This window comes from Nasonia vitripennis (genome assembly GCF_009193385.2).
Source record: "Nasonia vitripennis strain AsymCx chromosome 1 unlocalized genomic scaffold, Nvit_psr_1.1 chr1_random0007, whole genome shotgun sequence".
Lineage (NCBI taxonomy): Eukaryota > Metazoa > Arthropoda > Insecta > Hymenoptera > Pteromalidae > Nasonia > Nasonia vitripennis.
In genome coordinates, this window is record NW_022279594.1 from 1075263 (window position 1) to 1087494 (window position 12232).

Below are 12232 nucleotides of genomic sequence, written 5' to 3' on the forward strand. Positions count from 1 at the left end.
AATATTTTACTTTGGTAAAAGTGAAATTTTATTGCTCCATGGCTCATTTATCGAATAACCCATTTTGTCAAAAAATGTTCCCTGCACATAGCCAAATTATGAAGATTTCTAAATCTATGGTTAAAATATATGTTTCAACTATACAAATAAAAGTTATAATTTTTAAAACTATAAAACTGTTAGTTGTAATATTTATTTATAACTATTATTTAAAATTATTAAAAACTGTTGTTAAATATTGATGTATAATATAAAAAATTAATATCATAAAATAAAATTTTGTTTAAAAATCAAACTGTTATTTTTATAGTTCAAAAATAAATTTTAACTATAGATTTATAAGTTTTCATAATTCGGCTATGCGCAGGAAACATTTTTTGTCAAAGTGGGTTACTCGATAAAATGAGACATCGAAGAGTAAAAATAGTACTTTTACCCAATTCAAATATTTCTTATTCTAAGTACAAATGAAAATTTGTTAAATATTAATTACATATTTGATTTATAAACATTTATATAATTTAAAATAGTTTTTATAATCAGTGGAGTTCCCCTTTAAAATAATATTGTAATATTATTTTAAAACTGTTTAATAGGTATTATTTTTTTTATACTACTACATTTCATTCTTTTTAATTTATCTTATGTTTTTACATCTGTAAGTTTTTTGCAATTGAAATAAAATTGTGCAATGAACTATTATGATACATAATATTATTGACATGCGAAATAATGCAGAATAAATCAAATTCACCTAACATGTTACTCTTGTCGAAAGTTAAATTTTTGTAGAGATTACATTTCTTTTTGGGCGAACTTATTAGAAGTATCCTAAATTTCGTCTAAAAATAAAATATATTTTATAAATATTTTAAATTAGAATGAAAATATAGTTATTGGACCCGTCAATTGACAAATTTTTAAAGCATAATTGATATGTGATTGTATTATGTAAAATATATTTAGTTATGTGAAAAAAAAATTAGAGTAATCGAATTTTCTCATTATGTTATTATAATAAAACTATGAAATTTTGCAAAATGAGATAGGGGAGAGTCCGTAATTGATTGTAACTATTGTATGATCTATTGTAAAATTCCTTTATTTATTGCTATAAGCGAGTTAGTGGTTTTTTTAATTGTTATATTATGGCGCGAAATTTGAATTTTAAATAGATTAGAGACTTTTTTAATTTCATATTTATATTAAATTATAATTAAAACTTCCGAAAACAAAAAAAATGTTCGAGTGTTGCTTCAGTGGTCGAGCCGGTTCTGAGTTGGCACACTTCTGTATAAGACTTTGGATACAAATGAGTGTATGTTTTAAAGAATGAAAATAAATCATACAGATGAAAATCATTTGTTTATTTACTATAATTTATCTAATCTATTTACTTTAATATATCATATAATATTTGAATATGTATATTTACCGATATGTTGTCAAGTAAATTTTAGTTGTTATCAATTATTATTAAAACATGACGTTATAGAATTATTAAAAAAAAATTATTTTAATTTCGTGTAGAACATTTACTTTAAAAATATAACTGTATTTGAAAATTGATTATATTTTATTTTATGCTTTAAATTTAATAAATAATACATACTTTATGAATTTAAAAATATGTAAATATTGTGACGAGGGAACGCGAATTCGTATTTCGCGCGCTCACCGCGTCGCGCGACCATTTCATGCGTGATGCGACGTTGCCAGCTCGGCGATACTCGGGAAGCGCGCGAGGGCAGATAGGCAAAGGCGCGAGTACAGTCAAGACGTGTGAGATCTTTGACCGGTACATCACCCGCATTATCTACGAGCACGAGACGAGAGAGAGCAGCGACAACCCGAGATCCACTGGAGAAGCATACCCCAGCCATCATCATTTCGAGCACCTGGGGTACCCCAGCACAGCATCGCTGAGCCAGGAAGGACGCCTCCCGGCCACCCAGGACTTTTCCTCGCCGACAGCAACAGATACGCGGCGACCGAGCATCCAACGCGCGCGTCGAAACTGTATTTATATATTAGCGAGTCGGCTGCAGACGCCGAAGCCGAGGCTCGCTGCCACCGAGTCATCGGCTCGTCTCCAGTACGAACCGCGAGTGCGAACTCGTCCTCTCGCGACGCGCGATCTATTGTACCAACATCTTGAAGAATATAGCCATCTTTCAATTGCACACGAATGCATGAGTATTTATTCCGTATTCTCGTTGCGCCCTTCCGACGAACCCGGTAGAGTAAAGCCGGTTACATCTCGGCGCGGCTACAGAACGCGCGCCGGGCCGGAGACTCTATACACCGCGGCAACCCGGCTGCATAGTATGGAGTCGGCATTGCACCGACGGCTAACGTCCGTCGCCGACTTCAGCATCATCGAGGGGTAGCCGTGTGGAGATCGAAAGAGTGAGTAATCCCCCTCGTTGACGCGACAGCATCTTCGCGGCTGTCGCGCTAAAGCCCAGTTGCCCCGTGACAATATACTAATATATATGAGTACTGATGCGTTGCCAAAGTAAATTTTCTAAATTCTATTAAACATTTCTTTTTGTTGCATTTTTATTATTAATTGTTAAAATAAAATTTAATTTACAAAACAATTTTTCACTTTGAGTATACATATATTTTTATTTATAATTCATAGCGCATTATTTGATGAAGCCATTCACATCTTTTCTTAATAAATGATATATTTAATGTGTTTATTATTATTTCTAATTCATCATATTATTCGTCATATTCATCTATTTATATATTAAATTACACACACACACACACACACACACATATATATATGTATATATTGTAACGGGGTGAGACTTGACGATGAGAGGAAAAAGAGAATCGATCCGACGCTCTCGTCACTATCTATCCTTCCCCGATTACCGGCGAGGCGAGGGACATTGTTCCTCGTTACAATATATATATATATATATATAATATATATATATATATATATATATATATATATATATATATATATATATATATATATATATATATATATATATATATATATATATTATATATATATATATATATATATATATATATATATATATATATATATATATATATATTATATATATATATATATATATATATATATATATATATATATATATATATATATATATATATATATATATATATATATATATATATATATATATATATATATATATATATATATATATATATATATATATATATATATAAATTGTTTAATTCACTTGCGCCAAATGGTCTACCGCCTCATAAGTTACGTATAAAAGTAGGTGCTGTAAATATTTTGCTGAGAAATTTAAATTAAAATGATGGGTTTTGTAATGGTACTTGATTAATAGTAAGGAAAATGATGCAATTCTGTATACAGGCAGAAATAATTAGCAGTAAACAATTCGGTAAAGTTGTTTTAATACCATAGATTGACTTGACTTCTTCAAAAGAAGAAATTCCTTTTAAATGACAAGACGACAATATCCGGTACGATTAGGATATGCCATGACAATCAACAAATCACAAGGCCAAACATTTAACAAAGTTGGTGTCTATTTACCAAATTCAGTTTTCAGTCATGGTCAATTATATGTAGCATTATCCAGAGTAACGGTACAAAAAAAATTTAACAATTTTACTTTAAAAAAATTCAAGTTTCCAAAATAAAAGTAAAAATAATGATGATTTAAATACGATATATACAAAAAATATTGTATATCATGAAATATTAAATTAATAATAAACAAATAAAATATATCATTTATTAAGAAAAAATGTGAATGGCTTCATCGAATAATGCGCTATGAATTATAAATAAAAATATGAATGATAAATAATAATATACAGATAAAATAATAAATTATTAAGAAAAGATGTGAATGGCTTCACCGCACACAAGTCCATTAAGTATACTTTTATATTATAGTAAAAGTATAGAAGTATAGAAATTAATAAAAAAACAAATAAAATATAACCTGTTTTAGGCATATGTGGGCAACATGTAAACAATGCGCTATGAATTATAAATAATAATAAACAAATAAAATATGTCAGTTATTATGAAAAAATGTGAATGGCTTTATGGTACACAGGTACATTAAGTAACAGAACTGACATATTTTATATGTTTATTATTATGTATGATTCATATTATTATTATTATAATTTATAGCCCATTATTTACATGTTGCTAATATACATACATTGTGAATTACGATTAATAAATGAACGCACCCTAGTGGAAATAATTGGGTGTGCCCAAGTATGCTAAAGTGTGTCAAAGTTTGCCAAAATATGCCACACTGTGCCAAAGTGTGCCAAAGTGTTCAAATTCGGAAATTTGCTGCACTTTGGCACACTTTGGCATACTTTGACACACATGGGTTTTTCAGAAACAAACATCTCTTTTTTGACAAAGTATGGCACAGTATGGCACAGTTTGGCACAGTTTGGCACAGTATCGCACAGCATGGCACACTTTATTACACCTTGGCACACTATGGCACACTTTTTCAAACTTCGGTACAGTGAGATATATCCCGCCGCACGCGCGCCAAAACATTGCCACTGCACGATGCCGTCATATCGACGGCACGCGTGGAGCTTTAAGTCCCAGTTATAGTACGTAACAATAAATAATTAAATAAAAAAAAAATTCTAGCGCCGGTAAGACTTGAACCCGGATCCTTTGGGATAGTAAGCTGAATGTCTACCACTAAGCCACAAGTACTCGTTACAATTAATACAAAAATTTAGACTCATGTACTTCAAGCAGCTTTAGATACTTAGTACTTTTACAGTATTAATTAACAATTGCTCGTAATTGCCTTAAAGCTGCTGTCCACCGTAAATGTTGGAAAAACATGCCTCAACAGGGGAATCCGCCGGGAATCCAATTTTTCCATAATTAGTCCGAAAATTTTCTAAGTCCTCAATTTCCGAAAAACCCATGTGTGTCAAAATGTGCCAAAGTGTGTTAAAGTGTGCCAAAGTATACCAAGGTATGCCAAAAAGTAGTTAATTTCCGAATTTTCCCCGATAACATGATGTCGGCCGAATGACGGCACCGAGACTGCTCGGAATGGGCCACGCGTGACGTCCAGGTACCCCTGCTCAATGACCCGGAAATGACGGCATTGTGCTCAGCACAATGCTAGCACGCGGTGAAAGCATGCAACGAACACTACTTAATATAAATACACTACTTAATCGCACCATCTAATGATGCAAAATCACTTGTGTGGTACACACTTTTACAAATTAGACACACAACTGTTTTCACTTCTATTTTAGAATGACATTTGTAATAAATTGTCGCTTGTGCACACGACGAGCCTGCGCTCGTCTCCGACATGTTGGCGAAGTTGTTTGTTTGAATTTTTTGTTTAATTTTTTCCAAATTGTTTAAAAAATGAATAAAAGTATTAAATATATTCAGGTATAATGTAAGAAACATAAAACTATGTTTATATGTTCCATATTTTCAGGTATGACATTGTTACGAAGGCTAAAATTCAGAATTTCCATTTTTCAGCTACCGCAGACTTACTTAAGGTTTGGGCTTCAAAGGGCACATTTATACTAATAGATATGCTTCAAACACATACAGTTTCCAGATGAGTGTGGGGTTTCACAAAAAAAATATTATTTAAAAAAGTTGTCTGGATATTCACATAAAATTTCATACTTTTTAAAGTGTTTAAACAATTTTTGTTGATTATTTTCAGAAAACTTTTTTAAAAAATATTTTTTTGTAAAACCCCACACTCATTTGGAAACTATATGTGTTTGAGGCATATCTATTCCTCTCTTAAAAAAATGATGGCCTTTGTTGTGTAACCCTATTTGAAGTAGTAATAAAGTGTGTGAATATCCTCTCTTAAAAAAATGATGGCCTTTGTTGTGTAACCCTATTTGGAGTAGTAATAAAGTGTGTGAATATTATTTAGTTTTTTTTTAAATGTCAGTGAGAAGTTCAATTAAAAGAATAAAGAGTTTGAAGATATACTGTGTCTTTGTGCCCAAAGTCGCCCTAGGTGAGGTTTGAGAGGTGAATTTAAAGAAAAATTCAGTATCCGAGTCAGTAAGTTTAAGTCTATCATTATACAATGCTCTTTGAATTGTAAAAAGGCTACTAGACAACTAAAATATGACACTGCCACTTCCTATGTTACCTAGAAATATGTAACCTAGATGATTCTGATTTAACTGTTTTCGTTCATATTTTCACATCTAGGCTCATTCGAATTTTTTAATTGAGCAGGTCAAATTTTACTTATAACCAGTTACGCAGAAACTACTATCTCTAGCACATTGTATTTCTGGTTTCTAGCATATTTTTACATGGAGAAAGTGATAAATATTTTGGCTTTTTTGTCAAGGTATTAGGTAATTAGAATTTTGACTTTTAATAGTTGTGAGAGATTTTGAGACCGATACCTGTTTTTCCATTTATTCTCATTCAAAAACTAACAGGTCTAGAGAGCTCATATTTTGCATATAGATTTCTTTTGTGATTGTGAAAAGATATTTAAAAAAATTAATGGCATTGAAATGATAGACAAATCCACTGACTCTTATACTGAACTTTTCTTCAAATTCACTATTCAAACCAACGATGACGACATTGAGCATTATTAATATATTTATTAAAAAATAGTTTTCAGGAATTTAGTAACGTGTTACATGCTTATAAAATATTAGCAGACGTTAGTGTGCCGACCAACACTTATGGTAGATTTTCTACCAGTATTATTAAACAGAGATAGAATCAAGAGCGCGCGAAGCGCTCCTTCATTCCTAGTAGTATAAAAGTGTCCTTCGAAGCCTAAATCTTAAGTAAGTTTGCGGTAGCTGACCCGGTTGAAAATAATTAGGTGAATTTAGTATACGATATTGTTACATAATTTTATTACTTATTTTTATTACATGATTTTTTAGTCACAAATATTAATGTAATAAAATCATATAATAAAATTATGTACAGTAAAAATATACATATAAGAATATGATTTATAAGGAAAATTATACATATACATATAGCATTACAAGGAAAAAGTAGACAAAATGATGATGAATATTTTATAATGTGATTTTATATGTTTTTATGTGATGTGTATTTTATAATGAATATGTACACATATTTTTTTACCTTAACATGCGAACGTATACACCTAGGTGTAAACACCAGATACATACTCCGAAGTAGCCATTATATTGCAGAAAGCCTTGCATCGGAGATCTAGCTACTGATTCAACACAACAACATAATACACAGACTTTAATTCGTCGTTCTTCTCCATTAATGTTGTACTTAACACTTACACTGTCCAGTTTGTTCATATAAGAAACGTAAGGTTTCAAAAAAAAAATCCATATCAGGTATGTCTTTTCCAAACCATATACCACAAGTCAGAATATTAAATGTTGCATTTATAATGTTATTTCTTTCATGCAATGGTATCGACTGTATAAACTTTTTGTATGCAATTCCATCGGTAAAATCTTCAACATCTTAATAGATTGTATATCTTTTTTCAAGCACAGAATTGAAGTGTTCAGAGTTTTTTTCACCAACAAAGCGATTTCGTTATCAATATTAAAAATAGCAAAGTAATCTACGTAAGTTGAACTTTTTAATGAAATTCTTTCATCGCAGGAAGTGCGTGTAACTTCGGGATCATCACGATGAAACTGTTTTATATACTTTTTGCAATGAGGGCATACAGCATGAAAATCTATTCCTGCATTTGAATTAAACAATTGATCAACTTTATAACATGTATCAGGAAATTTACGCATATCAATGAAACAGTTGATCATTTTTAATAGATTTGCTATTCCGGAATGGCAAAGATTATATGCGAGTGCAGGGTGACCGTAAAAATTTTGAAAAAAAAATGAGAAAGGGTAAAGGTTAGAAAAGATTTTGCACGGCAAAATTTCGTTGTGTTATAAATTATATAATTTTTGTACATGATTTTATTACATGAATATTTGGGACAAAAAAATCATATAATAAAAACATGTAATAAAAATATATAACAATATTATATACTAAATTCACCTAATTCTTTTCAATCGAGGAAAAATGGAAATTCTGAATTTTGGCCTTCGAAGAAATGTCATACCTACAGTATAGCCAGATTATGTAGCATATCGTGGCCATATGTCCCTGTTAACAGGCAACAGTAAGTGGGCATAATATGCCATAAAATTATAGCAAACCCCTGGCGAAAATATCACGCGATTTATCACATGATTATTCACGTGATAAATCGCTCGATTTCTCACGTGATATATCACGTCAGAAATCACTCGTAACATTTAAATATTCGTTTATATTGTAATAAATTGTTTATTTTCCATCTAAATAATTATAAAATAGTTAATGATATTGATAATTCATATAAAAAATCGCAATAAAATAGAAAAAATATTTCTCTAACCAAGACTTGAACCTCTGCCCTCCACTTGACAATCTTACTACCTAAGCCTTACTACCTAAGCTATTTGTGCTGTTGCAAGTTTCAAACACCTAATCCTTATCATACACAAAAATATAATTATATTTATCATTTTATATAGATTATACGCATACTGCATATATTAATAATAATAATAAAAACACTTTTGATATTGCCATTATTTATTTTAAAGTATCCATATAAACTATATAAAGTGATAAATATAATTATATTTTATGTATGATTTGATAAGGTGTTTGAAACTTGCAACAGCAAATAGCTCAGGTAGTAAGATATTGGATTGTCAAGTGGAGGACAGGGGTTCAAGTCTTGGTCAGGGAAATTCTTTTGCAATTTATTTATTTGAATTATCAATATCATCAACTATTTTATAATTTCATTTAGATGAAAAAGAAACAATTCATTTCAATATAAACAAATATTCAAATTTTACGAGTGATATATCACGTGATTAATCATGCGATTAATCATGTGATTTTTTTTCCCCAGGGACGTTTTATACATGGCAACCCAACCTTGCACATATTTATGCATATGTACATACAACGCTGAAATGTACACTTTTTATGTGGGTTTAGATATTAGAAACATTAAGTAAAATTTGTGTGTACAAAATTATCAACGATGAAGTGGAAAAAGGATGATCCTGACAGATATTCTCTCAACTCAGTATTCGAGTCAGTCGCAGGCAATATCTATCATTATATTGCCTTATATGAAGTGTAGATGCTTATTTTATTATGTAGAAACAGCCTAACAAGTTTTGCTTGTCTGTCTTTGCTAGCTGAGCCACACCGAACCCCATGGCTCCGGGGGCAAAATTTACAGATGGGTGTTTACATGAGAATTTAAACCATAGCACTTGAGATAAAGACAAGTGGATATATTGTTTTAACAGCTTGAAACAAACCACCATGCAAAATTTCAGCCCTTTAAGTATGATAGTTTTTAATTGCGAGCAAAAAGATAATATGAAAAACAATAATCGTACAATCATTGAGAATTTGATCTTGCTCTTAATTAAAATCTATCATACTTAGAGGGCTGAAATTTTGCATGGTGATTTGTTTCAAGCTGTGAAAACTGTAACGGTTTATCTTTCCCCGAGAGACTGAATAGTCAGTCGGTTCCAGGATCTGGATAGGGAAAAGGAGTAAAAAAAGAGTCTGTTTTTATATTCTTAACAATAATAAAATATATTTTTAAGTTAAACAATAGTATTAGTTGTTGTTGAATCAGTTGTTAAATCTTAGCTGAAATAGAAATCAATTATGCGTCTCGTTAAAAATACTTCGCCTTTACAAGTAAAATTATTTAAACTAATGCGGTCAACAAATTATAAGAATATCTACGCGATTTCGTTACAATAATGATTCGGCGGGTGCGGCATCAGTGTATCGGTTCGGTGGCGGTATTATATATTTTGTTCGTTCCGTGCGCGTGCTCGCTGCGCATGCCGCGTCCATTACGGCCGCCTTCACACGTATTTACATGTGCGAGACTCGTGTCTCGTCACAAAACAATATATCCCCTTGTCTTTATCTCAAGTGCTCTAGTTTAAATTTTCATATCAACACTCATGTGTAAATTTTGCCCCGGAGCTATGGGGTTCGATGTGGGCCAGCTAGCAAAGACAGACAAGCAAAAATTGTTACGCTAGCCTGTTTCTACATAATAAAATAAGCAACTACACTTCAAATTAAACATCTTGCACGAATACACTGTACATAAAGCACTATAACGATGAATACTGCCTGCGACTGACTCGAACACTGAGTTGGGAATATCTATCAAGATCATCACTTTTACACTTCATCATTGATAATCTTGAATAAACAAATGTTACTTTATGTTCCTAATATCTAAACCCACATAAAAAGTGTACATTTCAGTGTGAGTGTTGAATGTAGTCATGTTTGTATACATGCATGAATTATGTGTAAGGTTCAATTGCCATTCCTAACATATTACCTCTTATTTTCCAAATTTGTTGTAAAAACCTTTTTTAAACGTCAATGATTTTAAAATTTACTGATTTAAAGTAAATTTGATTATTAAGTTTATGAATTTTAGGTTATAAGCCCATTAGTGCATCAAGTACTCAACATAATGTGAGCATATTATGTCAAAGTATCCTAAAATATTATGCTAAGAAAATATGACCACTAGTTATTGATAGGCCGTATCTTATGGCGTATTTTCTACGAGGGTATGCACTACCTGAACCCTATCATTATGTATTTTATTTTTAGAACAATTGTTCTTAACTTAACTTTGAGGTATTTTAATAAGTTCGCTCAAAAAGTCATGAAATCTCTAAAAAAAAGCTTAACGAAAGTAAAACGGTTAGGCGTGTTTGATGTTTTGCGTATCATCATGCATGTTAATAATTTTGTTTACAGTGTAATTACAGATTAAAAAACAACTGAGATCAATTTAAAAAAGTCAAGTTTACATTCATATTATTTTATTTATAATACGGAAAACAAAAAATCATTATGTTTAATTGAGGTCTGAGTCGAATGATTGGTAATTTAAACTTAAGTAATATATTGATAAATTACGAATATCTCAAAAGATATATACTACGTAACTTGCTATGCCCCTCACATTTTGTTCATGGTACATACTTGTTCACGGAGTGGTCTTATTGTAAGTGTACCTTTCTGCATATTTTATTTGTGTACATAAACATATGAAATTCTTATTTCAATAAAAGGAAATATTTTAAGTGTAAAAGTATGTATGTATTGTTTTCCGTATTATAAATAAAATAATATGATTGTAAACTTGACTTTTTATAATTGATCTCAGTTGTTTTTAATCTGTAATATTACTGTAAACAAAATTATTAACATGCATGATGATACACAAAACATCAAATGCGCCTAAACTTTTTACTTTGGTTTAGTTTTTTTGGAGATATTTAAATAACTCGAAATTATTAGGGCCCAAAAATTTTAAGGTTATAAATTTTAAGATCCAAAACTGTTAAGGTCTAAAAATTTTAAGGTCCAAAAATTTTAAGGTCCAAAAATTTTAAGGTTAAAAAATTGTAAGGCCCAAAAATTATAAGACCCAAAATTATATCCTAGATCTTAAGATATTGGGAAAAGATGTGAAAGGCTTCACGGTACACGGGGATATTAAGCACTTTAATATAATAGTAGTTTTTTTGTAACTTTGTTTTGATTTATTTAATTTAAAAATTGGATTGAATAAAACAAGAATGGCCAAGTTTTGTAATCAACGAGTTCAACAGTAGTTCAGAATTTTTTTAGTGAGATTGGACAAACAGTTAAGGATGACCGGGGCAAAGCGGATCAAATGCTCTAGCTAACTTTAAACGTCGCCTCACCTATCGGGACCAGTTGTAAGCTTTCATTCAAACACTAAGAATGTTATAAAAATTATGTTGATGAGTTGGGAAAAATCTACGAAGACTGTGATTTTTAGTATTAGATACAATTAGAAATGTAGATAATTTTTAATATTTTGATATTTCAACACTAATATATGTATGTGTACATATATATATATATATATATATATATATATATATATATATATATGTGTGTGTGTGTGTGCGTGTGTGTGTGTGTACAGGGTGTCCCATTTTAACTTACACAGCTGAATAACTCAAAAAATTGCAAGTCATTTAAAAAATGTTTCAAACAAAAGTTGGTGGGTATCGAAGGGCTGATCCAGCCATGACCTTAGTTGAAGGTCAACTTTAGTTTTTA

The 12232-nt window shown here is 30.7% G+C and overlaps 1 protein-coding gene across 8 annotated transcripts in view; it reads right to left on the bottom strand.

Moving 5' to 3' along the window:
- The window catches only part of LOC100119562 (zinc finger protein 160), a 153044-nt gene that overhangs the window by 73705 nt on the left and 67107 nt on the right, over positions 1-12232 (bottom strand). The window contains exon 4 of one of the 8 annotated variants that reach the window (XM_031932612.1): positions 7154-7745. The exons of the other annotated variants lie outside the window; for them this stretch is intronic. Coding sequence (XP_031788472.1) covers positions 7154-7344 — 191 coding nt within the window. The 5' untranslated portion in view covers positions 7345-7745. The remainder of the gene's footprint in view (positions 1-7153; positions 7746-12232) is intronic. 8 annotated transcript variants of the gene reach the window in all.